This window comes from Ambystoma mexicanum, chromosome 5q, assembly GCF_040938575.1.
Source record: "Ambystoma mexicanum isolate Mex_15411 chromosome 5q, UKY_AmexF1_1, whole genome shotgun sequence".
Taxonomy (NCBI): Eukaryota; Metazoa; Chordata; class Amphibia; order Caudata; family Ambystomatidae; genus Ambystoma; species Ambystoma mexicanum.
The window spans coordinates 1,154,481,575-1,154,509,343 of NC_090933.1; the positions used below are offsets into that span (position 1 = coordinate 1,154,481,575).

General features: G+C 46.0%; 1 protein-coding gene across 3 annotated transcripts in view; it reads right to left on the minus strand.

Moving 5' to 3' along the window:
- ZFAT (zinc finger and AT-hook domain containing) overlaps window positions 1-27,769 on the minus strand; it is a 1,636,156-nt gene that overhangs the window by 1,155,752 nt on the left and 452,635 nt on the right. For all 3 annotated transcript variants that reach the window (XM_069621667.1, XM_069621669.1, XM_069621668.1), the window contains one exon: window positions 5,818-5,968. In XM_069621667.1, coding sequence (XP_069477768.1) covers window positions 5,818-5,968 — 151 coding nt within the window. The remainder of the gene's footprint in view (window positions 1-5,817; window positions 5,969-27,769) is intronic.

Below are 27,769 nucleotides of genomic sequence, written 5' to 3' on the forward strand. Positions count from 1 at the left end.
TCCATTATTTATTTGCTTGTATCCTGACTCCGCCAAATCCTCAGCGATGTTGATGCTGTGATTTGATGCCACCTCACCTTCAGGCACCAGTAGCATAGCTGTCTTTCAGTGTTCTTCGGGCAAGTACTCCAAGATGGGGGCCAGGCGATGCCACATTTCACGGTCGTATCGTGCCATAATAGCTAACGAGGTAGCTGCCTTGACCGTCGTCGTTCCTACTGTTAAGACTTTCTTACCAAAGGCATCCTGTCTTCTAGCTTCACTGTCCGGAGGTGTTGTGCACTTGTGTTGTGATCTAGCCTTTCTGCTAGCCGCCGCTGACACCACTGATTCAGGAGAGGGCTGTGCAGTCAAACACTTAGGTGTAGAGTCTGGAGCCTTAAACTTTTTTTCTAACCTGTCCTTGATTGCAGGCTCGGAAAATGGATGGCGCATAGTACGCAAGCCTTCCTGCCAAACGTGGTCCAGAATCGGGACCGAGAAGAACAACTTCCTTCTCTTCCCCATGTGGTCAAATAAGAAGCATTCCTTTTCTTCCTCTGGGGTCAGACCAAATTCAACACAGGCCTTCGCCATCATCGCATGAAAGGCTCCGATGTCATCTGGAGGTGACGGTTGTGCCGGGCTTCTAGGAGCTTCCACTTCTCCATCCAATTCCCACATAGGGTCTCTTGACGGCGATGATGAAATGTCTGAGATGGAGTCCCTGGGGTCTTGATCCGACTCAGAGCCCTGTAGCTCACCCTCTTCTGGATGTGACCGGGGAGTTTCTTCACTGACCGGACGGGAGAGCGGCAACTCAACCGTTGACATTGAACGTTGAGCGGGGCCCTACAACGTCGACGAGGGTGTCACCGGAGGCGCACCCCTAGGAGGCAGCCTTGCATCCAACTGGCTTAAGAGGGACTGCAGCGTAGACAAAACTTGCAAAGACAACATTGACTGCGGATTTAGTAGAGAAGCCGTAGGTGGAACATCTTGGATCCCTGACGTCGTCGACGGGCCAACTCCCTGTAAGCCGAGATCTGATGGATGAACCACCGGTTCCCGCTCTTCCTCCACCGATAGCGCCGACTCCTGCTGTAATAGAGTATCCGGCAGAACTGCATCATACACCGTTGGTTGCCAAGTTTCCGGCGGGCCCACCGTCGACTATGAAAACCTGGGAGATTCTACCTCTACCTTATTGATTGCTGCCACTGGTGTCGACGACTCCACTGCAGGGATTGACTGTGCGGACTGTATTGGAGCCGTCGACGACGGGACTCCCGTTGACAGCACTGGCAGTTGTGGCACAGACTTTTTAGACGATCTCGCCTTTTTTTAATCTCTAGGCCGGTGTATAGAAGATTCCCTACTCGAGGAAGACCTATGATGGTCTCCTGAAGAGGAACGCCTTGAAGGATCATTTCCATCCTTTTTGTAGTAGATGAAGACGAAAAATGTTCTGTCTTACAGCCTTGGTCCAAACGACCATGTTTTTACGATGGAGCGTCCTTCCCTTTCCCTGAAGAGGAACAATTCTTCTCCGTAGGCCGGGGCTTCTTCGCAGGAGGCTCAGCCGACACTGACGATGCCAGACTGCGCACCAATCCTACCTCAGATGGAGGGTAGGCCCCTTTGTTCAGCCACGTTATTAGACGCCGATTACGGTCCCTCAACGTCTTTTGCGAGAATCCCTTGCAGATATCACAGGTGTCCGCAGAGTGATGAGACAATAAAGGCAATCCATGTGCCCGACCCCCTCAAACTTTCTTCATTCCACACGTGGCACACGGGCGGAACAATGCTTTCCCCGACATTGGGAAAGAAAGTACGACCTAATGATTGGTGGAAAGCCATGTTCGATGGATCTGGTCGTAAAGTCTTGTTTGTCTGGTTGTGGTTTTGAAAGATCTAAAAGCTAACTTGGCTGAATCGAATCCCACATCCACAAGGATCTCCTCAGAAGTGTACCATCAACAAGTGGTGTGGGTTCTTACGAAGCGACGTAACTGTGAATGTTTAATCTTTCATTCTTTTTTAAAGGTTTTCTTTTGTAAACCAAATAATAAAAATAAAAAGTACGACCTAACTAAGTGTAGAAACACGAGGCGATTCCGACTACTTTGGAGACGGTTGAAAACTGAATGGAGCCGCTGGGGCGGGGCCATTTATACCGTACGTCATATTGGGCCATGGGTGAGTTTTTTCCAATGGAAAACGCTTTTATAAAGATAACGAGGGTTCCTAGCCTGACGACGGGGAATATTCTAAGCATGTGAATCCATGAAAGATCCAATGCTGGAGAAATAAGCATCCTGAATGTCCAATGACACCAACCAATCCTGAAGTTGGAGGGCCTGAAAGATCCGAGAAGGAGTGAACATCTTGAATTTGTCCTTCCTGAGGAACTTGTTCCAGTATCTCAAGTCCAAGATGGGTCTCAGCCCCCGTCCTTTTTGGGAATCAAAAAATAAGGGGTGTACCATCCCTTGTCTCGCTGTGCTACAGGCACTGGTTCTATAGAGCCTTTCTCCAGCAGGGTTAATATTTCCTGCACAAGGAGCGGATCTGGAACCCTCAAAGTGTGTACTCCCGGTGGATTGACGTGAGGCCGCTGTAGAAAAGGAAGGCAGTACCCATGGGCTATTGTTTCCAGAGCACAAGCATCCGGAGTAATGGCTCTCCATTCTTCCAGATGCTGAGACAACCTGCCCCCCCACCGGTGAGCTGTGACTGAAGGCCTCAGAGCGGTTTTGAAGTGTCCGTAGCAGAGCCTGATGGCAAAGAGGCTGCTGCTTGAGCGGCTTTGGCACCTCTACCTCGTCCACCAAGAGGAAACTTACATTGGCCACGTTGACTGCCCATTCCTCTCGAACTTCCAATTTAGGAGTAGTAGCAAAAAGATCGACCACTCCATTGCTGTCCGCTAGGACGAAAAGGCTGATTAGTCTCTGAGGTTTCCCAATTTTTGGCCACCCTATTCTGCAAAGCCACATGAAATGTCAATATGGGATCTGTAGGGGGACCCTGATCCAAAATGTCCGTAAGATCATCCTGATCATAATGGGCAGTAGGTCTGGACCAGCCCAAATACTTCACAACTCTCGTTGGTAAGAGGAGTCAGCATGCTCCCCAGAGTCTCGACTGCCGAACTACAGCTCTGGAGAAGTGTCTTATACCACTTGCATTATGCAAGGTATTACAAAGATACAAAGATCCTGCATCCTACTCTCCTTCAAGATGAGTCATTCTGGCAAATTAGGGGAATGTTCCTCCTCCTCAAAAATGGAGGTGAGAGACTTAAAGTCTTTCTTTGCCAGATGAGTGCACCTTTTCTCAGGTAGCACACTCACAGGCTTCAAAGTCGACTACTTCGACACCACCTTTTTAGGAGAAACCACCATTACCAGGGGCTGCGCCGGTAAATTTGGCACTGACGGCGCCTTTGGCATCGACAACAGCTCTGAAGGCATTGAGGGTCTGATCGGGGTGGAGGACCTGACAGGAAGTATTGACTAGTGCGGCACCGATTGCTTTGATGGCTTCAAAGGCATCCAGGGTTTGGACGGTTTCGATGGAGGCGAAGACCGTGACTTTGCTTCATGTCTCAAGCGATTCTTAGATACCTTGTCCGGACGAGGCCTCGAAGGCTCCTGATGAGGACCGTGCCGTTTACCCAGACTCGAGGGTGCAAGAGTATCCGGCCGAGACCATTCCCTGCCGGCTTCAACCAAAGGCGCGGATGGGGCCTTGCCATGCTTTTCGAAAATTTTAAGCATTTCCACGCAGAAAGCTTCCCACTCAGCGGGCATCAAATGTTTGGACAGGCAACTCACCCTCTCGGGGGTGCCGCCTGAAGACGATGAGGAAGGCGACCGGCGGTGCCTTCTCCTCGAGCGCTTCGACGAGGAGGAGAGGCGGGAACCAATCCTGCACCTTGAACGCCTGGCCTCCTCCCTCTGAGTCCCCTCTCAACTCATCGGTCGAAGGCCCAGCAGGTCGGGACTTATGGGGCTTGGACACCTTGCCTGCCTTGAGCTTCCCCTTTCGTTCTTGCAAGGCCTATCCAGTCATCGACTGGCACTTGGAGCACGTGTCATGGCCCATGCCGAGGCATCACAGGCAGACATGATGCAGATCTGTGATCGACATCTTGTATCCGCAGTCCTGGCATTTCTTGAACTCGGACCGAGGTGTCGTCGGAGTGGAAGACAAAGACATAGCAAAGAATTTCAACAGCAAATACTAGAAAGTATGAGGAGCACCGAGCTTCACGAAGCAAACACGTTTGCGGAAAAAATAGAACTGAGGCAACGGGCGCCCGGTGTGCTACTTATAACATCCAATGACATCACCCTCGATTTCGGCCTTCGAGGGACATCGATCCGATGCCATAGTCCCAGGGCGCCCTCTGCCGAATGATTTCCGAAGCAACCGAGCTATGGACACTACATGTCAAAGATGAGGAATACGTTGGAGAACACAATCCATTCGAAATATACCTTCTCTTCCCAGGTTCCTCCCCCTCTTTAACCAGCCTATAAATGTCCCCCACCAAATGTTTGTCCCCGAGTTTGATATCACAAATGTATCAAATATGGTCAGCACTCTTATTGCCGCCCGTCTCATTGTAGGATTTAGAGCCCAGTGCTTCAACTGGACATAGTGGAATCTCGCCCCTTCTTCCAGACTGAAGTCCCTTTTACATTGGGGAAAGGAGTTTATCTCCTCCCTTTCGTACAGGTCCCTTATCTCCTTACATCCCCCCCCCTCCTGCCACTTTGCAAATTCCCTCCTGTCCACCCTGGCGAAAAGTGAGGGTTACTGAAGATCGGGGTGAGAGGTGAGGGGAATGTAGTTATCCTTGAATGTTTTACTAGAACTGGCCTGCTTTTAAAGCCTTATTCTAACATAAATGTTGAATGTACTCAGACGTGATATCCCCAACACCATAACACCCCGAGAGTATACTGATCTGTTTTTTGATTATCACAATATTATTCAGGGTTATAAAAATTACCATGTGGATGAAGTGACTGCCTTGTTCTAAAGCTTCGCTATGTATGTTATGTTATAGTATTTATTTAGCGGCAAAGCCCTAGGGCATCCAGGCGCTTACTCACAAGTAGAAAAGAGGACAGTGAGAATGGCAGAGAAGTGAGATGACAGTGAGAATTATTGCCATGAATGACTGTTTAAGTAGTTGTTATGCATGAAAGCTACTTGCTTATGGATTATAATTTGTTATTGTTTTAGAATTTATAAAGCTTAAAAACAAATATATGAATGCACTGGATTGCAATGTAAGTGAAACCCTTCTATTCACGCTGCCCATCTCTCTCCTCTATCCAGGTCTCTTGATTCTACCTATACTTCATAAACATACTACCATTGGTTCCCAACCAAACGAGTAATTTCACTTAACATCACAGAATCAATCCTTCAAATTGTTTATGGTCCAATACTTAACTCTATCTCCACTTCTACCACTGGCCTACCCTACCCATCCTTTACATGGCTGTGCTGTTGATTCCTGGTTCTTCTGCCCTTTCTATCCTGAATGTATGTGGTTTCCCACAACCTTTAAATAGTCTGCAAATTCTCTTTGCAAAGTTTGCTGGGCATGGGGTCACACACACTTGCTGGGAGCCGTGATCTGCAATTGTTTTTATACATCCATATTGTGTAATAAATAGTTCATCCTACAGCGCCTTTTCAGTGCCTCAGATAACACATGCCTGCCTTAGAAACTGTAGTGTTAGTATGGCTAACAGATTAATCAGGTGCTTCCCTGTATTGTGTATATGATGAATAAAAGTGATAAAAAATTACCTGCTTGATGTCATTTGCTTTTCATATGGTGTTTGCTGGATGGCATATTCTTGATATCCTCTTCGTTGATTTTGGTCTTGTTCCAGTGTTTCCAAATCTGTTTGTTCTGAATCAGGTGGCCCAGCTTCAACTGGAACAATTCTTGTTGCCCCTAAAGTTTGCATAAAAACGCATAATTAGCTCTCAATCAATTGCATTTGATGTGATTATATATGTTTTATTATGTGACCAAACAAAAGAATATAGAAAAGGATTTCATGGATTCTATTCATCATTTTGGTGCTTTAAATAGAAGGTTATGTTGGTGTATTTATTGATAGTTCTTTTATTTTGGTTTTGCATTCTTTTAATTAAAGTCTATATTACACACAACTTCCCTGTACTGACCTTTTGATGCATTCATTTTGCTTAAAACATATCCGCAGGGCACACGTCTATATATCACCCTACATTAAAGTTAGTCAGGCGTTAACTCCTGTCCACTCCTTTTCCAAAACAATCTTTTAAATAATGTCACAGGCTCTGGTTCTGGAGACCATACATCCCGAGGTTGGAGTGTAAACAACCTTTTTCCATAGACTCCTCATTCTATTGTTTAGCACAGAATCTGATCATATTGCCCCATTTCCTGCATGTGTCAATGGATTCCCATCTCTGGTCATGCTGGTGGACGCAGTGCCACCAGCTCACCTTGAATAGGGAACTCTGCCCTCTTCTTTGTCTTGGCACACACAGAGTTAGACCTTCGTACTGCTGGAATTCCTTCTCTGGTTTGTCTTTATTTCACCGGACTTTTGAATTAGGGGGATCTTTTGGGGACATTGTTTGTCGACCCGGTAGAGGAGCCCCCTTTTCTCCATAAAATTAGAGGACTGCAGCAATGTTTTTCTTTCTGCCTCAGACATCAGGGTTTTCCAAGCTTGCTTTAACAGTGGGTTCATTAGCTGAGTTTCAGCGAACTTAAGTGATGCTGGTCCAGGAGTTGCCACCTGGGTTTCACTCTCCCCTCAGGTCTCAGTCATCTCCACAAAACCAGCCTTGGCTCTTTCCATTTCTTCCACCATGTGAACTAAGATTTCCACATGAACCATCTGTGCAATGGGTTTTTTCTGCTTGATCACATATGCTTTGTACCAGGTTAAAAAAAGACGACTTTGACCTCTCCACGGTATTCCCATATATGACACCAGCTCACACATCTAGCAAGAGTTTATGGGCTGGACTGGACTCTGTACTGGGAGATTCTCTCATAGGCGGCCTCAGGTACTGCCAGCCGAAGTCCTGTCTGGACTAGGGTTTTCTATCTGCGTGCAGTTCTTCATCCCCATATAGTTCCCCCTGGCCACTCTAGGGGTAGCTCTGGTAGGGAGCTTGACCATCTTGGTTATTGAAAATAAATGTAACATGCTCTTTGACAGTAGGAGGCATCTGTATCAGGGCTTGAATGATCCCACAATGATACCAGTTTACATAGACGGCCTCAGAAATCCACAACGATATATTTAAGGGGCTTCATTAACATTTTAAACAAATGGTTTGGGAAAGGGGGGATGGTTAAAAGTAAGGGGCTCCCTCTGGCTCCCTCCAAACTAACCCAGGCGTCCCTAACTACAAGATTATCCTCAATTTATATTAAAGCATACTAACCCCTACTCTGTAGATCTTTTCAAATCTGGGAGGGAAACCGATAAGTTGTATATATATATATCTATATATCTATAACACACATATTTGGAGTTCATTTTCCAGCATCTAGAATTCGATTTTTCTCAGCACATTTCACAACTCACTCCACTGCCTCCAATGGTTGCCTTAGATTGACGTAGATCTGCGTATCGTCTGCATACGAGTGGTACAGTACGTCGAATTGGGCAAAAATATTGAGCAGTGGGCGGATGTAAATGTTGAATAATAAGGGTGACAAGGACACCTCTGCCAAAAATCTAAACAAGCTACAAGTCACTCAAAACCACGCTCTTAGAGCAGCTTTGATTATTCCAAAAAGGGAACACATCTCCCAGGCAAGAAAAAACGCTCACTGGCTACTGGTTAAAGAACGCATTATGTTCAAAACCTTGGCCATTACACACAAATGCCTCTCACTTAACGCCCCCCCGCCCACCTATCTGAAAGGATCACCCACATCTCTTCATCCAGACCTATTAGATCCCACCTCACTAACCAAATCTATGTCCCCTCTTTCAAAAGAACCAAAGCAGGAGGCTCCAGCCTTCACCACCTAGCACCTAAAAACTGGAACGTCATCCCCGCTACTCAGAAACGAAAAATCCTACACTGTGTTCTGTAAAAAGCTGAAAACTAAGTTGTTCAACTAATCTTTCCACCTACCTGTACCCTGTCCTTCTCTCTCAATTATCTATTCATGATTGTCTGCACTGTTTGCCCTTCTTAAGTATGCCTGTACCAAGCAAGTATTCTTTAACAGCGCCACAATGCCCCAGGGCCGCTGCGCCCTATATAAATTCAAGTAAATAGATCAAAATAAAAAATAAATAAAGGACTGGTAGTGCGTCAGAAAGATAAGGGCCTGTCTTAACCTGTTGAAATCGATCGGCTTGGAATGAATCAAACCATTTAGTGGCCTCTTTGGATACATGTGCCAGAGATGGCAGTCTGGCTTTAAATATACCAACGTCAAATAAGTTGAAGGCTGCGGACAAGTCAAGCATGACAGGCATGCTGATGTCACCCTTGTCGACAGCTTCGAAAAGGTCATCCCACACAGTCAGCAGGGCTGCCTCAGTGCCATGACCTAGCCTAAATCCTGACTGGTTGTGGTCACGATTTTTTCCAGAATTTTTAGCTGGCCAGAGAAGGCCCCCAATAGGGCAATAATTGGAGAGGGTTTTATAATCCAATGTGATTTATTTAGAAGTGGGGCGAGATATGATTTCTTTAATACCACAGGTACACTGCCCGGGGTTAAAAAAGCATTAACCAATGTCTGTACAATGACAGCTTGCGCATGTTGTTTGGGCCAGATAAGCCGGGTTAGGGTTGTGACTGGGACTGGATGGGGATACGTTTCTCTATGCTTTCTTCTGTCACCAACAAAAAGATAATTTCAGGTGCGGCAGCTCTGTTTTCCACCAAGTGATCGGTGATTACCTCAATGTGAGGAGTCACCGTATGCGAATCGATCTTGAGTATAATCTGATCGATTTTATTCTAGGAAAAAGGCATTCAAGTGTTTTCCCATATTTTGAGATTGCGATGAACTGACATTTGTACAAGTGGGATTTGAAAAATGCCTGTGAACAGAGCTTTTGGTCTATTATCTGCGTGATTTATCTGTTCCTGAAGGCAGAGAGATTTGGCCAATATAATCTTGCTCTTATAGATTATGAATGCAAGCTTGGCTTTAGCGTGGTTGGTATCGGCTCTGGTCCGGAGCCATTATTTTTTAGGTTTTCCGATTTATAGACCCTTGAGCGATTTCAGTTTTTCACTGTACCATTGATTATTTGTTGCGCGGTTGTAACCTTTTTTTAGAGGAGTCATGATGTCACAATTGATTTGTAGCTGCTGCATCTGGTTTAAATAAAGATCTGCGTGTGTAGTATCCTTTGGTATCTGTGTGCTACATCACACAGAAGTTTAGTATCTGAAATAAGATTGCGATCTAGACTAATCTCGGTGAGACGTAATTCAGAGCTTGTAGTTGCCTTCTTTTTAACTAGAGTATGGTTAACATAGGACGATTTGACATGATTTTGTAGGAGTAAACTGGCATGTTCAAGCCAATACCTGAGAAGTGTCATCCCAGTTCAAAGTGTGAAAATGTAGAAATTCACAAGTGTTTTTATATAAAATGGCAACTCCCCCACCCCCCTTTGTACTGTTCTCTATTGAGCCACTTAATCTGGTAATTATCCGGCAACAGAGAGTGGAAAGATGTTACCCAGGTAGGTGTGAACCAAGATTCAGTTATCCACAGAATATCCAGGTCGCTGGATTGAATATAGTTGTTTATAGCGGTGGAATTTTGTTATGGCTGATCTAGCATTTATCAATGCCATAGTAAATGTGGGGACCGTAGTGTCTTGTGGAATCACTGTAGAGAGGACACATACAAAATTTAAGGACCTGATCTTATTCAAGGCACGGAATGAGAGAGAACCTTGCGGCAAGTCTCGGAGACAAGAGTGTCTAGAATAATATTTTAACATTGTGGTTAGGATGCAAGAGCTTTGAAACTAACACGTGCAGTAAGAACCACAGCAATTAGGTAATCAGCAGTGGCCGGTACAATGAGCAGAGAAAAATAGTAACAAAGAACTTACCAATCCAGGAGCCTGGCGAAATGGATTGAACCTGAAACCAGCTAATTTAAACAGATGAGTTTTCAAAGAGTTCTTTTCCAACCGGAGGTAGGAAGGTAACTTATTCCAGTATTGCGTTGCCTGCACTGAGAAGGCTTTACCCTTGCCAGTGGCCTGGCAGAAACACGGCACATTTAGCAAACCCTGATCTTCTGATTGCAATGACCGTGAGGGAATGTATTTAGAGAATTGTTTGTCTAAATACTTAAGGGCTGTGCCATAAATGCACCTATGGACTATAGTCATCGATTTGAAGATGATTCTGTCCTCTATTCTCAGCCAGTGCAATGATTTCCTTCCTTTCGTAATATGCTCTCTATTCTTAATCCCTTCAACAATGCGAACAGTTTTGTTCCCCATAACTTTATTTCTTTCTTGGAAGCCCCCAGGAACAAAGCATGGCCATAATCCAGTCGAGACAGGAAAATAGCCCTGTCGATAGTAGCCGTATTTTCCTCATTGAGAAATGGACAGATAGCCCTCAGTAGGCGCAGGTAGTAAGCATTATTCTTATGGAGGTATTTCACCTGTTCTACGGAGCCCACTGATGCTTCCATCATCATCCCCAATGTTTTAACCTGGGGCATGACTGGGATGTTTACCTCCTTTATGGCAAAGGCTTTATATTCTGCGCCCAGTTTAGCTCTGGCCTGACGAGAGCCAAAAATCATCGGCACAGCCTTGGTGCCGTTTAGGCACACCAGTTTTGTCTCATCCATTTATCTATGATATTATAGACTTCCGTTATTTGAGCGCTGTCTACGAGATATTCCTCCCCTAGTTCAAAGATCAGTATCGTCGGCGTAGTCCGCAAAGAACACGCTGACGCTTTCCAAAAGATCAAATAGGCATCTCATATATAAATTGAAAAGCAGGGGAGATAAGCTTGCTCCCTGTGGAACTCTGAAATTAATTGGCGTGGGTTCTGAGAATTTGTCCCCATAGTGCACTCGGGCACACCAATCTGCCAAAAAAGAAGTCAACAAAGCCAAGGCAGCTGGTGAGCAACCCTCGATATTATCTAGAGCCTTTTTGCAGGAGTTGGTGGTCCACCAAATCAAATGTTGCACTGAGATCTAGGAGCATCAGGATCCTTGCCTTGCCCTTATCCACAATTTTATGTGTGTTTTCAGATCTAACATAGCGGTTTTGGTGCTATGGGCCGCCCGGAAACCTGATTGTTGTTCATGCAGAGTACCCGGGCTTCTAGATGCTTTTGCAGTTGATCAGTTGCCAGGTTATCCAAAATGTTTAGGATAAAATTTGAATTTGTGATAGGGCGGAAGTTTCCTGGGTCTTTGGGGTCGAGGCCTGCCTTTTTTTACCAATGGCGTGATGGTCACCTTTTTGATATCCCTGGGTACGAAGCCCTCTTGAAACGAGGCATTTACTATTTTAGTATGTACTGGAGAAAATAGTTCTTTGTTATCTAAAATTACTTTAGCTGGCAGGATATTCTCTGCACAAGAGTTTGGTTTCATCTTTCCCAGTACTGAAAACATCTCTTCCTCTGTAACTGGGACAAAGATGAAACTGGCCACTTCACAATGTCTGGAAGCAACTGGAGTGCGTGCCCTGGCCTCACTTGATATCTCTCTGGATGCTATAATGTTTGTTTGTTTATTTATTTGTAGGGCGCCCAAACCCTTCTGTAACTGGGCGCACATCATGACAAGGTTACTTATAGCTTAGTTACATTTAGGATAGATGAAGGTATGTACAGGTGCATATATAATTACAATTTAGCATATATACAGATATATACAAGTGCATGGATAGTTGCAGTCAATACATATTTAATGACTAGAAGGAGAGAAGAGAGAGCGATCAAGTGTGGCTATATGTTAGAAGTCGTTCTGGCATAGCCAGATGCGGGTGTTGCGCCTGAAGCGGTCGTAATATTGCTCCCTTCTTAGCTCGACTGATCAAGCATTCCATTGCTGAGCTGCTTTTACAGGGAAGCTGTTTCCACCTGTTTTTTGTAGGCGGAATCTGGGTATTTGGAGACAGTAGGAGTTGTCGGTTCTAGTTGGCCGTGAGAATGGTTTTCTAGTTATTCTCTCCTTTAGGTATGGGGGTGCTGCATTATTTAAGCATTTGTAAGTTAAAGTGACCAGTTTGAAAAGGATCCGATCAGTAATTTTTAGCCAGTTGTGATCTCTTCTGGCGTTAGAAATGTGCTCTCTCTCAGGGAGGTTCAGAGCCATTCTGAGCGCATTGTTTTGCAATGTTTGTAGTTTGTTAGTGATATATTTATTATCTCCTGCATAAAGTGCGTTGCAGTAGTTTAATTTTGAGAGGATGTGGCATTGGCTAGAATAATACAGCTAGCTGGTGAGAGGAAGGGTCTGCATGCTTTGATAAGTTTGCCAGTATAGGCGGTGGAAGAGGCTAAGGAGTGTACTTGCTTCTTTAGGAAGAGTGTGGCATCTAGGTAGAAACCTAGTGTCTTCACTTCTTTGGCAACTGTAATTATGTTGCCGTCGATATTAAAAGGCACTATAATTGTCATTGAGTTTTTTTAAGTTGTTGGCTGAGCCAAGGATCAGGATCTCTATTTTATCGTCATTCAGGCAGAGGCCGTGGGTTGCCATCCATGCCTGAATTCACTAAGGCTGTATCTGATGTGACATTGCCCGTAAGGGGGATAAGAATCTGGGTGTCATCTGCGTAGTTTGTGTAGGTGACACCCAACCTGTCCAATTTGTCAAACAGAGGCTTAGTGAAGATATTATACATGGTGGTTGAGACGCATAAGCCTTGGGGGATCCCACATGTTATGACTGGGTCTGCAGATGCTGCCGTGGGGAAGACTCTCATGCTTCTATTGTCAAGAAATGATTGGACTCAAGCTATAGCTTCACTTGAGAAGTGGGTTGCTGCTGCTAGGTGTTTGCATAATACTCCGTCGTCCACCAAGTCAAATGCTGCCGACAGGTCAAGAAGGAGTAGCATAGCTGTATTTCCTTTATCGTTAAATTCAGCAATTTGGGCTTTATGGTCTATTAAGGCTGTCTCTGTACCGTGTTGGGGTCTGAACCCAGATTGGCGCGAGCCTTACAGTTGGTTAGTCTCAAGGTATTTTTGAATTTGTAAATAGGCCACTCTGTCAATTATCTTCAGGAGAAAAGGGACAGTAGTGATAGGTCTCTAGTTTGTTGGAATGGAAGGGTCTAAGGTTTGTTTTTTAAGAAGGGGTAGGACCCAGGATTCTTTTAGACTACTTTGGACTGTGTTAGACATGAAGAAAGCATTTATGAGTTTTGAGATAAAAGGTGATAGATCTCTAGCTGCATCTTTAATTATTTGGGCGGAGCAGCTGTCACCTTTGCAGTTTGATGGTTTTAGTGAGGCAATAACTATTTCTGTTTCCTGGACAGATATTTTAGAGAATTTGAATGGCGCTATGTTAGGTTTGTTGCTGGGATGGGGATAGTAGGGGTTTCCGTGAGTGGAAGCGAGGCTTTTTTGGAAGCTATTTTTGTTTGCAATGTTTTTATTTTATTTGCTAGAGAATTTTGAATGTTGGTACACCATTGTTTGTCTTTAGGTAGGTTGTCCAGTGGAGGTATAGGGGATTATAATTCTCGTAGAATCGCAAATAGTTCCTTGGTATAGGAACATGCTTTGGAAATTCTTTCATTATAGACTTCTTTTTTGATTTGAATCTTTTCATTTTTGTATTTAGTAGCAGAGAGTTTGAATTTTTATTTATTTTCTTCCATGGGGGTATGTTGCCATATGGTTTCTAGCTTTCTTTCTCCCAATCTAAGTTCTTTTAAATAAGGATTGAACCAGGTATTTAAGTGAGCCTGTTGTTTGCTCTTTCAGTTTTAAGTGGAGCAATGGAGTCTAGGATCTTAGTCATAGTTTCATTATAGTGGTCTACCATTGTGTCTGGGTCAGAGTTGTTTGGTAGGGCATTGACCACTGGAAGGAGACAACGTAGGACGTTGTTAGTTGTGATGTTTTTTCTTGATCTGGTGGGGAGGAGGGGTGCAATTATTTTTTGTTTACTTCTTTATTGAGTGTTAGGCTGAATTCAATCAAGAAGTGGTCGGTCCAGGGTTGGGGTGTAATTTTGCTGATCTTAGTTGGGCAGTTTGTGGTGGCTACCCAGTCTAGGGTCCTGCCTTTGTCATGGGTAGGGGTGAGGACTTTTTGGGAAAGCCCATGTTCATTAAGCATGGTGGCTATTGCTAGAGCTCGTTTATCGTCTGGGTAATTTAGTCCTAAATTGAGGTCGCCAAGGAGCATTATCTGAGATGATTCTTTGGTATTACTGACTAGTAAGCTGGAAATATCCTCTTCAAATGAACCTAATGGCCCTGGAGGCCTATATATGAGGTAGATAGACAGGGTGCGACATGGGGATATATGCAGTTTTTGTCATGATGCCTACCCGCGGGGACCCAGACCAAGTCCAGCAACCCCCGAAGCAGGCATCAAGTTACCCCAAGCAAGCCCAACAACCCCCACTAGGGGCTATTTGGGTGCAGTCCTGGCGCCTGTGGCGCAGGCTCATCTCGAGAGTCAGTCCTGGCGCCCCAGGCGCCAGGCTCATAGATTAAAACTTACCTGATGCAGACCATGCTGCAAACTTACCTGATGCAGACCATGCTGCAAGAGCTCCAAGCCAAACAAGGCTTGGAAGGGTACTATTTTACCTAGGGACTATTTTTTTACTCGGATGGGGCTGGGGAGGAATACTTACCTGGGACTACTTTGGAGGCTATTTAAACCACACCCGAAGAGCAGCACACACTTCGCGTTATTCTGCATCCAGCAGCGTAACGCTCACCGTGCCTGCAAGTCTGCATCCAGTCTTCTGCCACGCCCGCCTCGCGCTTGGAACTCCTAGAAAAAGGGAAAAAGAAGGAGAAAAGGTTAGAACAAGAGCAATACCTTTGATCCTTACCTGAATTCCCGATCCATCGCGCCTTCGAGCTGGAAGAAAGAAGTTATTTTACGCGCGTCGCATCGCCTGCTGCAGCGCCGCGCTGAACTCACCGGCCTTCGCAGCATCTTCACATTTTACTGCATCTTCCTGCATGTTACCGCCACACTCCCGCACCTAAGGAGAAGACAAGAACAGCAAGGTGAGCCAAGGGAATACACAGAGGAATACCCCCCATAGACTTACCTGATTTTACCACCGGGGGTACTATTCTTCTTCACGGGTCGGCGCAGCTTCCACTGCATCCTAACCGAACCATGGCCCCTAAGAGGAAACAAAAGGACAGCAAAGTGAAACAAGGGACTAACAAGGGGAACCCTCCTCACCACAAAGACTTACCTGATTTTACCGCTGGAGGCATTATTCCCCGAGACTTCATACTTTCTCTCAGCGCCTGAATACGGGAGAAAACAACAGGTTACATATGGACATTATTTTATCGAACTGTGTTGGATAATACAAATCCTTACCAGAACATTACCTGTTGCCACAAGGAACTCTTCAGTAGGGTCAAGCTGCAACCTGCAAGGAATCGGACAAGAGTGAAAGTCAGGCATTTGAACTCTTACAAACTACATACTTACGGCGTCTTGCCGGGAATATCAGAGTCAATATTGTCCTGGAACTCACCAATTCCTTCGAGCCAGTGAAGCAACTTGTTATCTACGCGCCCCTGCGCTCAATGCAGGATGGAGAGCTCATCTTTTCAAATCATCAGGTGAGACTATAAGAGGGAACATCCAAGGTGATCAGTGGGGAGAACAGCGGGGTGGGGGGATTTACGGTCAACTCCACGGGTGGTTAATTCCCCTTCTCCACTTGCAGAAGAATATTCCTACGGACCAAGCAAACAAAGCTAGGTGGGCCAGTCCAGTCTGTCATCTCGGCGCTACGCGTCACATTGGTGGAGACCGCAGCAGTCCAGTCCAGATCGACGCCTCTGTGGGAGCCAGGTGAGCGTAACAGTTTTGCTGATAGTAATTCACAAGATTTTAATGGTGGTAGCGTGGAGAGCCTTAATTCCAGGTTGGATTTAGCACTGATGGCTAGGCCACTTCCTCTAGCATTTGGTCTGTCCAATGTTAGGAGTTGGTACTCTTTCGGTATAGCCAGTGACAATGCTGGGCCTACTGCATCATGTAGCCAGGTTTCTGTGACCACTAGGAGGTCCAGATTATCTGAGGTTAGGATATCAGCTATATCGGTGGCATGGGCCACGACCGATCTGGCGTTGATTAGGGCTCCTACTATTGTAGTAGATTTTGGTTGGCATTCAGTATTCATAAATGTTGGGGTAGGATCATCCATTATAGCGGTCATGGATGTTTGTGGCTGTGCTTGTGACAAGTTCCTAGGACTATTTTTGGGGTTGATGCGGCGGTTTAGATCCGTTTTACTAGGCAGTATGGGTTTGTGGAGGGTGCGAGACTCTAGCACGAAGCCTGATGTTTCTGTGCATGGTAGGGCAGGGTGCTTAATTGGTTTGGTTCATGATTACTGATGTTAGGTGTAAGAGGACCAGGGATGCAGCTAACCACAGAGAGGTGCTGATGTACATAATGTGGCGATAATGTTGGTTGCAAGGAGAGAGGGCGATGTGTCTGTAGCTGAGTGCAGGGTATTTGCATATGCTAAAGCTCAGCACTTCCACATTAGGTTAAGTGAGGTGTGGGTTAGGAGCAGCTTTCGCAAGTGGGCTAAAAGCCACTTTCATAGATGGGCTAGAACAACTTATATGGATAGTCTAGAAATAACCTTAAATAGAGGGCTTAGAATCAACTTTGCATGGATGTACTACAATCAACTTTGCATGGATGTACTACCATTAGTTTTGCATGGATTAGCCAACATCAATTTTGCATGGATTAGCCAACATCAATTTTGCATGGATTAGCCAACATCAACTTTGCATGGATTAGCCAACATCAACTTTGCATGGATTAGCCAACATCAACTTTGCATGGATTAGCCAACATCAACTTTGCATGGATTAGCCAACATCAACTTTGCATGGATTAGCTAACATAAACTTGCATGGATGGACTACAATCAACTTGCATGGATGGACTACAATCGACTTGCATGGATGGACTACAATCAACTTTCATGGATGGACTACAATCAGCTTTGCATGGATTAGCTAAAAACAATTTTAAATGGATTAGCAAAAACAAATAGCGATGGTAGGCTAATGTGTGTTTGTATCTAGGTAAGAGTCTAGGAGATCACGGGCCATTTAGAACAACAGTTTGTATTAGGTCCTTGTTATTGGTACTGATAAAGTAAGTGCTTAGCGCGAGGTATCCGCACGTGGTTGCAGACACTGTGGATGCGAAGGCTAGGTTAGTCAAGAATAGCAACAGTAAAGGCAGCGAGGTTTATGGTTGTATGGCCTAAAAGAGTGAGAGCAATGTTAGCGTGCTTACTTGCAATGCACTCGGCGAGGCATAGGTGCCGGTCGCAGCAATGGATGTCTGATGTAGACGCCCAGTGTTATACTTTGTATTGGGTTATAGTAGGACGGCATAGGACGGCGGGAGGGTCATGTAGCTCTATGGTAATAGCCAATCTTACCAGCTGTTAGTTGCCGTGATGCCGATCGTGATGCCTGGCCCACTGGCCAGCCGGCTCCAGACAGGCTCACGACAGGGATGTGTGCCTTTGTGCGTGCCTTCGTGTGGGCCGGCTTAAACCTGCCGGTTCACGATAGGCTGCTGATGAAGGGGCTGCTGGCCAATGGTGATAGTTGGTAGGGCAGGAGGCCTGCCTCAGTACCTGGAAAGCGAAACGGCAACACAGGCGGCCATCTTAGAATAAATAGAAATCTCCTCATGGCATCTAATGGCGATTTTGGGATGCAGTGAATTAGCAGACTTTAGCTGCAATCTGGTGGGTGTGCAGGTTATTCAAGGGTCGGCGTCGAGAATAAGCCCTTCCAGTGATATTTGTGAAAAAAATATCCGTGGAGGGCTTCTGCGCACTGCAGAATTCGGCTGGCAGTACCTTAAGAGACACGGTATATGTCTGGGGGCACCTCCGTGCAGCCACTGCTCCTGCATTGGGCAGTAGGAGCTCCAGCTCCTCCGGGGACCAGTCCACAATGTTATCTCTGGCCTTCTGTATCTTAGCAGTAAAAGTCCTTTGTACTACCTCGCAGTCCTCCTTAGTGGGAGGGAAGGGAGCGTTGAGTGCCTTAGTTTTTTCGGTTTTTGAGAATCCCCACATTTTTGCTTGTGGAGTTTGTGGCTGCTGCTATCTCTTTATTATAGTAGTTCGACTTGGCTTCTCTGATGGATTCTCTATATTTTAAATTTGTATCTTTCCAAAGATCCTTATTGGGGGAGTGCTACGCTCACCTGATATCCACAGTGACGCCACTCAACCCTGGTGGGATGACTTGTACCTCGAACCCTCTCCCCGATCTCTGGGTAATGTCTCAGATGAAGATGAGGCCTGAAATACAGGATAATTGGGTTCAAGACTTGACTATCTCCTGTAGCGTATCTTCCCACCTCCCTTGAATTCAAAACCTCCACCAGGATCTGCTCCTCACCTTTATTCTTTATAAGGTGCGCTTTCCGTCCTGCTCCTCGTGGCAGGGGTGCGTAGTTGTGGAGGGCGTGATGCTCCCAATTTGCTTCACTGGCGCAAGCCCTGCTGTATTCCAGGCCTGCTGAGACTCTGTTTTGACAAGGTAGGTTTGCTGCTTGACAGTCTTTGTAATTAGTGCTTTCTTTCGTGTTCTTCTGTATATAGAGAATAATGTGTTTCTTTCTCTTCCCTTTAGGTATGGAAGATGTTTCGGCGTTGGCGTACAGATTGGTGATGAGCACGAGCCAACTAGTGAAGGCGCGATGAGCGCGATGCTGTCCGGTGAGTAATGCGCGATGCGCAGGACTGTTTTGTCCTTTTTGCTAACCTGTGTTTTTCTCCTTTCTTCACTGGCCGCTACGTTCCTCGTCTAGCGCTGTGAAGTTCCGAAATGGTGCTGACCAGGAGATGACTCACCAGGTAAGGATCTTGTGGTTTTCACCATTCGGTTGAGAATATGAGAAGATGCTCTCTAATGTTGTCTTGTTCTCTCTTCTTTCCAGGTTGTAGTGTTTAGATGACATGAGGCGCCGGAATGATGGATTTCTCTGGATCGAGTTTCTTCAGGTAAGCGGGAACTGCTACTGGCGAGGAGTCCAAGATAGGAGGCTACTCACAGGTAAGATAATGTTAACGATGTTCTCTTTCTCTTCAGGTTCGTGGTGTCAGGATAAGCGGGCATCAAGGAACACTGGAGACAAGGTGAGCGTCACGCTGCAAACAGCAGAATAATGTGAAGCGTGTTCTGCTGTTTGGGTGTGGTTTAAATATTCTCAGGTAAAGTAGTCCAAATAAAGTCGTCCCAGGCCCAGCCACACCCTAAACACTATATCGCATAGCTCAGTTCTTAGCACCTGAGCTATGCGAGTGCCTCCATGTTGGCTGAAGTTCCTGAATAAAATAGTCCCACGTAAAATAGTCCCATCCTAATGTTGGTCTCCATAATGATTATGAGCCTGGTGCCAAAGGCGCCAGGACTGTTTCCAAGAGAGTCTTGGATGAGATGCAAAGACCCTTGAGGCCATAGTGGAGGCCCGGAATCTGGCCTTAGCTCGGAGGTTGATTTGCCAGCAAGGGCCAGGGGTAAGGGTCATGGCAGCAGTAGGATTTTGTATCCATTTTCTTTCTAGACAACGTTTTTCGAGTTTTTTAATTTGTTGAGCTCACGATTAAACCATTTTTGGTGATTATCAATATTCCTGATTGATTTAAGTTTTAGGAGGGAAAACTGTTTCACTAGATCACAAATGTGTGTTTTATATTGTAATAGCATATTTTCACATGAATCATTTTCCTGAAAATGATCTAGTAACTTTTTTAACAAGGTTTCAGTTGATCAGGACCTATGTTTTTATAATTACGACTGTGTACCTTTAGATGGGGTTTGCTGAGAAATGGTCTGACCATATGCAAGGTTCCGTGATTATGTTCTGGGCATTCAGATTTTGGGTTATAACCCAGTCTAACTGATTACCTTGAGGTGTTGTGGGTTCAACATTCGTCACCATGAAGTCTAGAACATTCAAAGTTTTTACAATAGGATGGCTTCTGTATCTAGTTTATTCCCTCCCCAACTATTTAGATCTCCTACCAGCAATGTCGCTGTATTAGTAGATGTTAGGTTGTTTAACTGGGACTCATTACAAAAATCTGACACAAGTGATGGCGGTCTGTATATAACTATGATGTTAAGGCAGTCATTAGGAGTGTGGTTGAATTTAAGATGTAATGTTTTAACCACTGCATGTTAAGTTGGCTTTGAAGAGTATGATTGAGTCTTTAGCTATAACTGCTAACCCTCCACCTGCCCCACTGTCTCCATTTTTGTGATACAGTGTATATCCCTATGTCGCATACTGGACCTACCGGGTCCTTTAACCATGTTTCCATAACACACATTAGGTCCAATTCTTTTTCCTGGATCATATCGTGGATGCTAATTGCATGTTTACTCATGGATCGAGTGTTCAGCAGGCAGACTTTCAAAATTTTCGGCAGCATAGGGGTTATATTATCCTCATCTGCTACTGGGTCTGGTGCCAGTATCGTCTCAACGAGTACTGATTGCTTTCCACCATTTTGCCCTTTCTTTGATTTCTCTGTGGCACTGTTGGTTACCTGGTGCTCCTCAGAGCCCTGATTCACATCCGGCACCCTGTGTTCCTCAATAAGGATGGCAAGGATAATTTTATCCTTACACTCCTTTATCTGGGCCATATCTAACAGGGGTACTGTGTTCTCTAAAGGGGAGACAGCTGTACAAAGGCAGTTGTGCAATGGTCTTATTGCAGACCGAGCATACGACTCACCTTTTGCCTTGGAGATGGCTTCCAACACTTCCTTGATGCCCATAAACTACTTCCGCGTCTTTCCACGGACTGCCACAGACTGCACGTCCGCGCCTCTGCCTTCGTGCAGGGTTTGAAGGGAAATCGGCAGTGAAACGACAATCTCGCTGGGAGTTGTAGTTTTTAAAGTAACCACCACGTGCGTGCAGCGACTAGCTCGCCGCTTTTACTTGCACTGGTGTAAAAAGCAGATTGTTTGTAAGGTTCCACAAGGAACACGACAAACAAGCAGCACAGGAGATAAACACCCAAATCTAAAAAAGAATTAAAATTTCACAAGTGAAGCAAGACTACAATATACTAAAATACTTCAGCACAACAATTCTAAAATAACAATTCTAAAATAACAGTGATGAGAGTGGAACGTCTGTTGGCTTTCCCATAGGCTTGGACATAGTAGACATAAGTCAATCAGGGCAAAGTGGCAGGAGATAACAGCCCAGGCACTCCGGTGCCTGCGGGTCGGCCATCTCGGAATGGTGATGCAGGACCCCAAAACTATCAGGAAAAGCACAACAGTGCTTTAAGTCCAGCAGCAGATATTCCAGAAACAGCGTGGATCGGCTTGCACAGCGCAGGCTTAAATATTAAAAATATTAGGGCATTAATATCAAAATCGCGCACAAGCGCAGATTTGCCTTTCTGTAATCCATGCGGCTTACCTTGCATCCAGGTGGTATTCTGAGCAGCGTTCCATCTCCCTATGGGGTTGGGAGTGAGGCAAGGCCTCCGGCGCATCCCTTAAGGGATCACGCTTCTTTATTATCTGCCAGCCTTGTGCGCTTCTCCTTCTGTTACTACTGGCAGCCTGCCAGTTCCTGCTCCAGCTCCTTCCAACTGCAGCCTTTTATGTCTCTCAGGTGGGCCAACCGACTTCAGGTACAGGCCCTTAATGTTAATTGCCTGACCCAGGCAAAGGCTGTTAAGCCTTTTTGCCTGTCCTTTACTTCTGTATGGCTCCTCAGCCCTCTTCTTCGTCACAGTCCCTGAGGGATTCTGGGACACAGTTCATTTTAAGGAAATTAGGTTTTTACACTGTTAAAGGTCGTTTTAATTTCCTTCATATTTTTAGAAGAGGGATTGTGCGTTTTAGTCTTATCAGAGGCAGAAGGTGCAGAGAAGGCAACACTCTCACCTCTCCTAGTAGTGTACCGTTGGTATTGGGGAGGACATTTGGGTTAAGGGATAAAAAAGACTTGCTTCTGATGTAATAGATTTAGATGTTTCAATCTTAGGCTTTCTCTACCATAGTTTTAACTGTAGGCTGAAAACCACTAGAAAGACGACAAGCCATAAGCTCTTCTGGAATGGTAGTAAGAGTATCCCTCTCAGAGGAAAAATACCATGTCTCATCCAAGGGAATCTGCTCACTCCCCTTGGCCCGGTCTCTACCCAGGTGATCCTCCTGCAGTACACCATTCCCAGGATTGGGATCAGGAAGCATCTGCCCTCTCCTGGCCAACTGGGAGGACACTACAGGCAGTGTTTTGGTGAGAGATCCGCAGGATTCCCCACAGTTCCCACTTGTGCTAATAGCAGGAAAGGGTCGATGGAGCTCTGGCTATCACCAGCATTTTATTGTATTCCAGAGGTATCGAGTAGTGCCTGAATTCTAGGCCTGAAGGAGCCAGGCCACTAGGTTCAGCAACTTGGGGTTGTGGTGTAGGATTGACCCTTCTTCCATGGAGAGCAGGTCTGGAAGAGGAGGTACTTTGACAGCTGGAGCCACTGACAGACGGAGGAGGTCTGCATACCAGATCTGCCTAGGCCACGCCGGTGCAATGAGAAAAATCTTGCAGTGGAATTGTCAAATGTAGTAGCAGGTGGATTGGTAGAAATGTGTATAGGACCAGGCCCTCCCAAGGGAATGAGAAGGGGTCTCCTAGACTCTTGGTCTGAGGATACATGCTAGCAATCGGCTGGCATTTGGAGTTGTCTGCTGTGACAAAAAGGTCGAATTGAGGGTGACGCCACAAAATGAAGAGATACTTGGGTCTGCTGGAGTTCCCACTCCACTCATAGCAGCACCAAAGCTCCCTGCTGAAAAAGTCTGTGATGGTGTTGTGAACGCCTGCCAGGTGAAACGGAACATCTGTTGAGCGATGGCCCAGTGTCACAGGTTCTGCGCCTCCCGAAAGAGAATGGGAGAGTGAGTCCCACCCTGGTTCCAGGTGTAAAACATAGTGGGTGTGTTGCCCGTGAAGACACAGACCACCCTCCCTTGGAGCTGAGGCTTGAAGGACTTTGGGGCCAAGAAGACTTCCCGTAGTTCTAAGACATTGATATGCAACTCCTTCTCTATCGGAAGCCAGATGGCCCTGGCATACAGCTAGCCCATGTGGGTCCCCCAACCTTCCAGAGCTGAGTTGTCGGTAGTCTCTGTCGCCTGATGAGCAGGGGTCTAAAAGGGAGCGCCTTGCGAGAGGTGAGGACAAATAGACCACCAATGTAGTTTTGACAGAAGGCCAGATTGAGGTTGATCAAGTCGTTCCATGAGCCTGTGATTTGTTGCCATCTGGCATCCAGAAACTCTTGAAGAGATCTCATCTGTAGTCTGCAAAATGGCACCAGATGGATACACCAGGACATCATCCCCAGCAGGGACTTAATGGATTGGACTGTTGCAACATGAGCTGCCGAAAAGTCGTTAGATACGATAGTAGGCTGAGGCAGGACCCCAGGAACAGTGCATTCTGAGCTGGTATTACGCATGATTTCTAAATCCAAGAGAAGTTAGGGCCTGGATGGTCTCTACGGTGTGCTGGATTGCCAGTGGGACCAGATCAGCCAATCATCGGTAGGGATAGATGCATATCCCCCTGCGATGCAGGTGCTCTGCCACTGGGGCCAAGCACTTGATGAACACCCTTGGGGCCGATTTTAGGCTGAAAGGCAGCACTCTGAACTAGTAACGTCTTCCCTGAATGACAAAACACAGGACCTTCCGGTGCTTGCAGTGAATGGGGATGTGCAAGTAAACATCCTCCAAGTCGAGAGTGGCCAGGAAATTGTAACGCTCACCTGATTCCCGTAGAGGCGCCGGTCTTGACTGGGCGTATACCGTATCTTCAAAGGTGATGTGTACCACACGGCTGGCTCTTTGGGCTGGACCTCTGTGCACTGTATGTCTGACTTGAAGGGTAAGATGTCTGCAGATAGAAAATATGGGATTAAGGAAATGGGTTATTGAATGTCTCTCTCTTCTTCCCTTTCTCTTCTCCTGTAGAACCCCAAAGGTGAACGTTCTCACCTTAGGTAAGTGAACGCCGTGCTCTCCATCTGCCTCGGGGCAGGGTGCTGTAACCAGTTTCTTCACTGGATAAGGGGAGCAGGCCTCTTGACTTCAGAGGACTGCTGTCCGTCGTTTACTGCACGAACGTTAAGTTTCGAGTAATTCTAATGTCTTTAAAGTCTTTAGTAATGATGTTTCTTGTTTTGCAGGGTTCCGGCGATGGCGGATGACGGGCTGAAGTGAGTTGAAGATGGAGCCCGTGTGATGAATAGAAGCGCCTGGAAGCACGTAAGTAAGCGCTTGTTGCCTGCTTCACGATGCGCTGTAACTGTCTTTTTATTTTGCAGGTACAAGTTCGGAGCGGCTGCAGGGTGCCGGAATACCCACTGGGTTAGATGGGAAAAGGAGTAATGGCACGTGAGTATTAAAGTTCCCCAATGTCTTTAAATGCACCTTGTTTTGTCTTTCAGATGCGGGATGCAGCGCCGAAGGCCTCCGATGGACCAGGTAAGTGAAGAGCTGTCACTGAAGCCCGTAATGCTAACCTGTTCTTTCTTGTCTTTATAGGTGTTGCTGAAGACTGGATTCAGGATGGTAAGCCTTTTTCCTTAGGCCCAGGATCAGATGCAGAAGACACGATGAGCGTTCTGCTGCAGAGGATGCAGAATAACGCAAAGCAATATTCATCCATCGGGTGTGGTTTAAATAGCCTCCTGTAGTGCTTAGGTGTCTCCTTCCACAGCCACGCCTAGGTAAGAAAAGAGTTCCTGCTTTCCAGAAGAGTTCCAGTGTTCTGAATCTAGGGAGTGGCTCCTGCCCCACCCAACAGGAAAAGTAGTTCCAAACAGAAGAGGATCAGAGGCTCAACTGGCAGGCAAGTAAGCAGCATGGTCTGCTGCAGGTAAGTCCACCCAAGCATTATGAACCCGGCGCTTCCAGCACTGGGACTGGGCATATTTATGAGCCTGGTGCCACTGGCGCCAGGACTGGGTCCAAAAGGTCCCAATTGGGACTGGTTGGCACTCGGAACCTGGGTTATGGATCTGCTTCCAAGGGAGTTGGGAAAACCCTGACCTTTTGGAAGCAGAGATCATGACAGTACCCCCCCTCAAGGCCCCTCCCAAACCGGGCTTCTCCGGTGGTTTTGGCTTGTCAGGAAATGTTCGGTGAAATCTTTTGATTAGGCGAGGAGCGTGGGCATATTCAGCAGGTTCCCTGGATCTCTCTTGGGGGCCGTAGCCTTTCCAGTCAATTAGGTAAAATAGTTTAGATTTGGAGATCTTGGAGTCCAGAATGCTTTTGACTTCAAACTCGAGTTCTCCATCAACTAGGATAGGTTTTGGAGATTTAGTTAGTCGGGTTTGAGGTTGCACGGGTTTTAATAGAGAGACGTGGAAGACCGGATGTATCTTCATGTGCGGGGGCAAGTCCAACTTGACCGCTACTGGGTTTACTATGGTAGTGATGGAATAGGGACCAAGGTATCTTGGGTTGAATGTGCGTGGCCCTTTTAGAGGTAGATATTTGGTGGATAACCAGACTTGATCCCCTACTTGATATTGAGGGGCTTCCTTCCGATGTTGATCTGCTCCTTTCTTGTATTGTTCTTTAGCCCTTTGAAGGTGAGAAACAGCTTCCTTAAAGGCTTGGGTGATTGTAGAATGCAGGTAGTCTACTGCTGGTGTTTCAAGATCTTGGAGGGGATCCAACTCCGAGGTTCGAGGGTGACTGCCGTACAAAAGAAAAAACAGGGTTTTCCCAGTTCCCGAATGGACAGAGTTATTGTAGGCATATTCGGCTATCCAAAGGATGTCTTTCCAAGTTTTTTCAGTTTGTTGCAGCATGCAGCGTAAATACTGTTCCAGAGTTTGATTGGTCCTCTCGGTTTGTCCGTCGGTCTGAGGGTGGTGACTGGTCGATAGTCTCACATCAATTTGAGCCGACCGACAGCAACTTCGCCAAAAATGAGAAATAAATTGACTACCTCGATCCGAAATTAGAACCGAAGGAAAACCGTGCAGTCGGACGATGTTTTCGAGAAATTCTCGGGCCAGAGTTGCTGCTGTTGGCAAGCCTTTGAGCGGAATGAAATGCGCCATCTTGGAGAATAAGTCCACGATTACTAGAATTGTATTGTATCCGGAGCATGGAGGTAGATCGGTGATGAAGTCCATAGAATGCGTATGCCAAGGGCGAGGTGGGATGTCAATAGGGCGTAAGAGGCCTGCTGGTCTTTCCTTTTGACTCTTGTTTTGGGCGCATACTCCACAGGACATTATAAAGTCTCTGATATCTTTTTTCCAAGACGGCCATCAGAAGTAGCGCTTGATCTTTTCTGAGGTCTTGGCCATACCGGGATGTCCTTCCATTAAAGAATTGTGATAACAAGAGATTACTTTTTTCTGTAAATCTGTGCTGGGTAGGTATAATCGTTCTTGGAAATACAATAAGTTGTCCTTTACTGCAAAGTCCTTTCCCTGCAGATGCCAATTCTGTATGTCTGCTGGAGTTACAAGTTGCCTGGCTTTATCCTTAACTTCCTCTATGGATTCGGTGGCGATTACACCCAGAATTCTTTGTTCGGGAATGATTGGTACAGGTTTAGGGTTGATCAAGTGTTCTTCCACTCCCATCCGAGAAAGGGCATCAGCTTTACCGTTCTTTGTACCAGGTCGATAGGTAATTATGAAGTCAAACTCGGCAAAGAATAATGCCCAACGGAGTTGTCTAGAGGATTGGGCTTTTGCGGTTTTCAAATATTGCAGGTTTCAGTGATCCGTAATCACAGTAACGGTGTGTCGGGCCCCCAGCAGATAATGCCGCCAAGCCTTAAAGGCAGACTTGATAGCCAGAAGTTCCTTGTGAGAAATCGTGTAATTGATTTCAGGAGGCGAGAATTTGCGGGACCAAAATGCCACAGGATGCAACTGATTGGTTACCGGGTCCTTTTGTGATAGAACTGCCCCCAGGGCAAGGCTTGAAGCATCAGTTTCCACGATGTAGGGGAGTTCGGGGCGAGGGTGTTTTAAGATTGGTGCAGAGATAAATTTAGTCTTCAAATCCTGGAAAGCTTGTTCCGCCTCGGTAGACCATTCAAAATGTTTGTTTTTCTTTAACAAGGCAGTGATGGGCTGGACTATTCGAGAGAATTCGGGGATAAACCTGCGGTAAAAGTTAGCAAAGCCTAACATGCTTTGCACACCTTTTACGGAGGATGGTGATGGCCATTTGAGAACTGCATCGACCTTCTTTGAATCCATACGCACTCCGCCAGGTGATAATATGAATCCCAAGAATTCAACTTCAGTCACGTTGAAAACACATTTTTCCAACTTAGCGAAAAGTTTGTGTTGACGCAATCTTTCGAGGACCATTTTCACGTGTTTCCGATGTTCAGATTCCGATGAAGAATAAACGAGGATGTCGTCAATGTAAACAACAACACACACATCTATGAGCTCTCTGAGGACATCGTTCATAA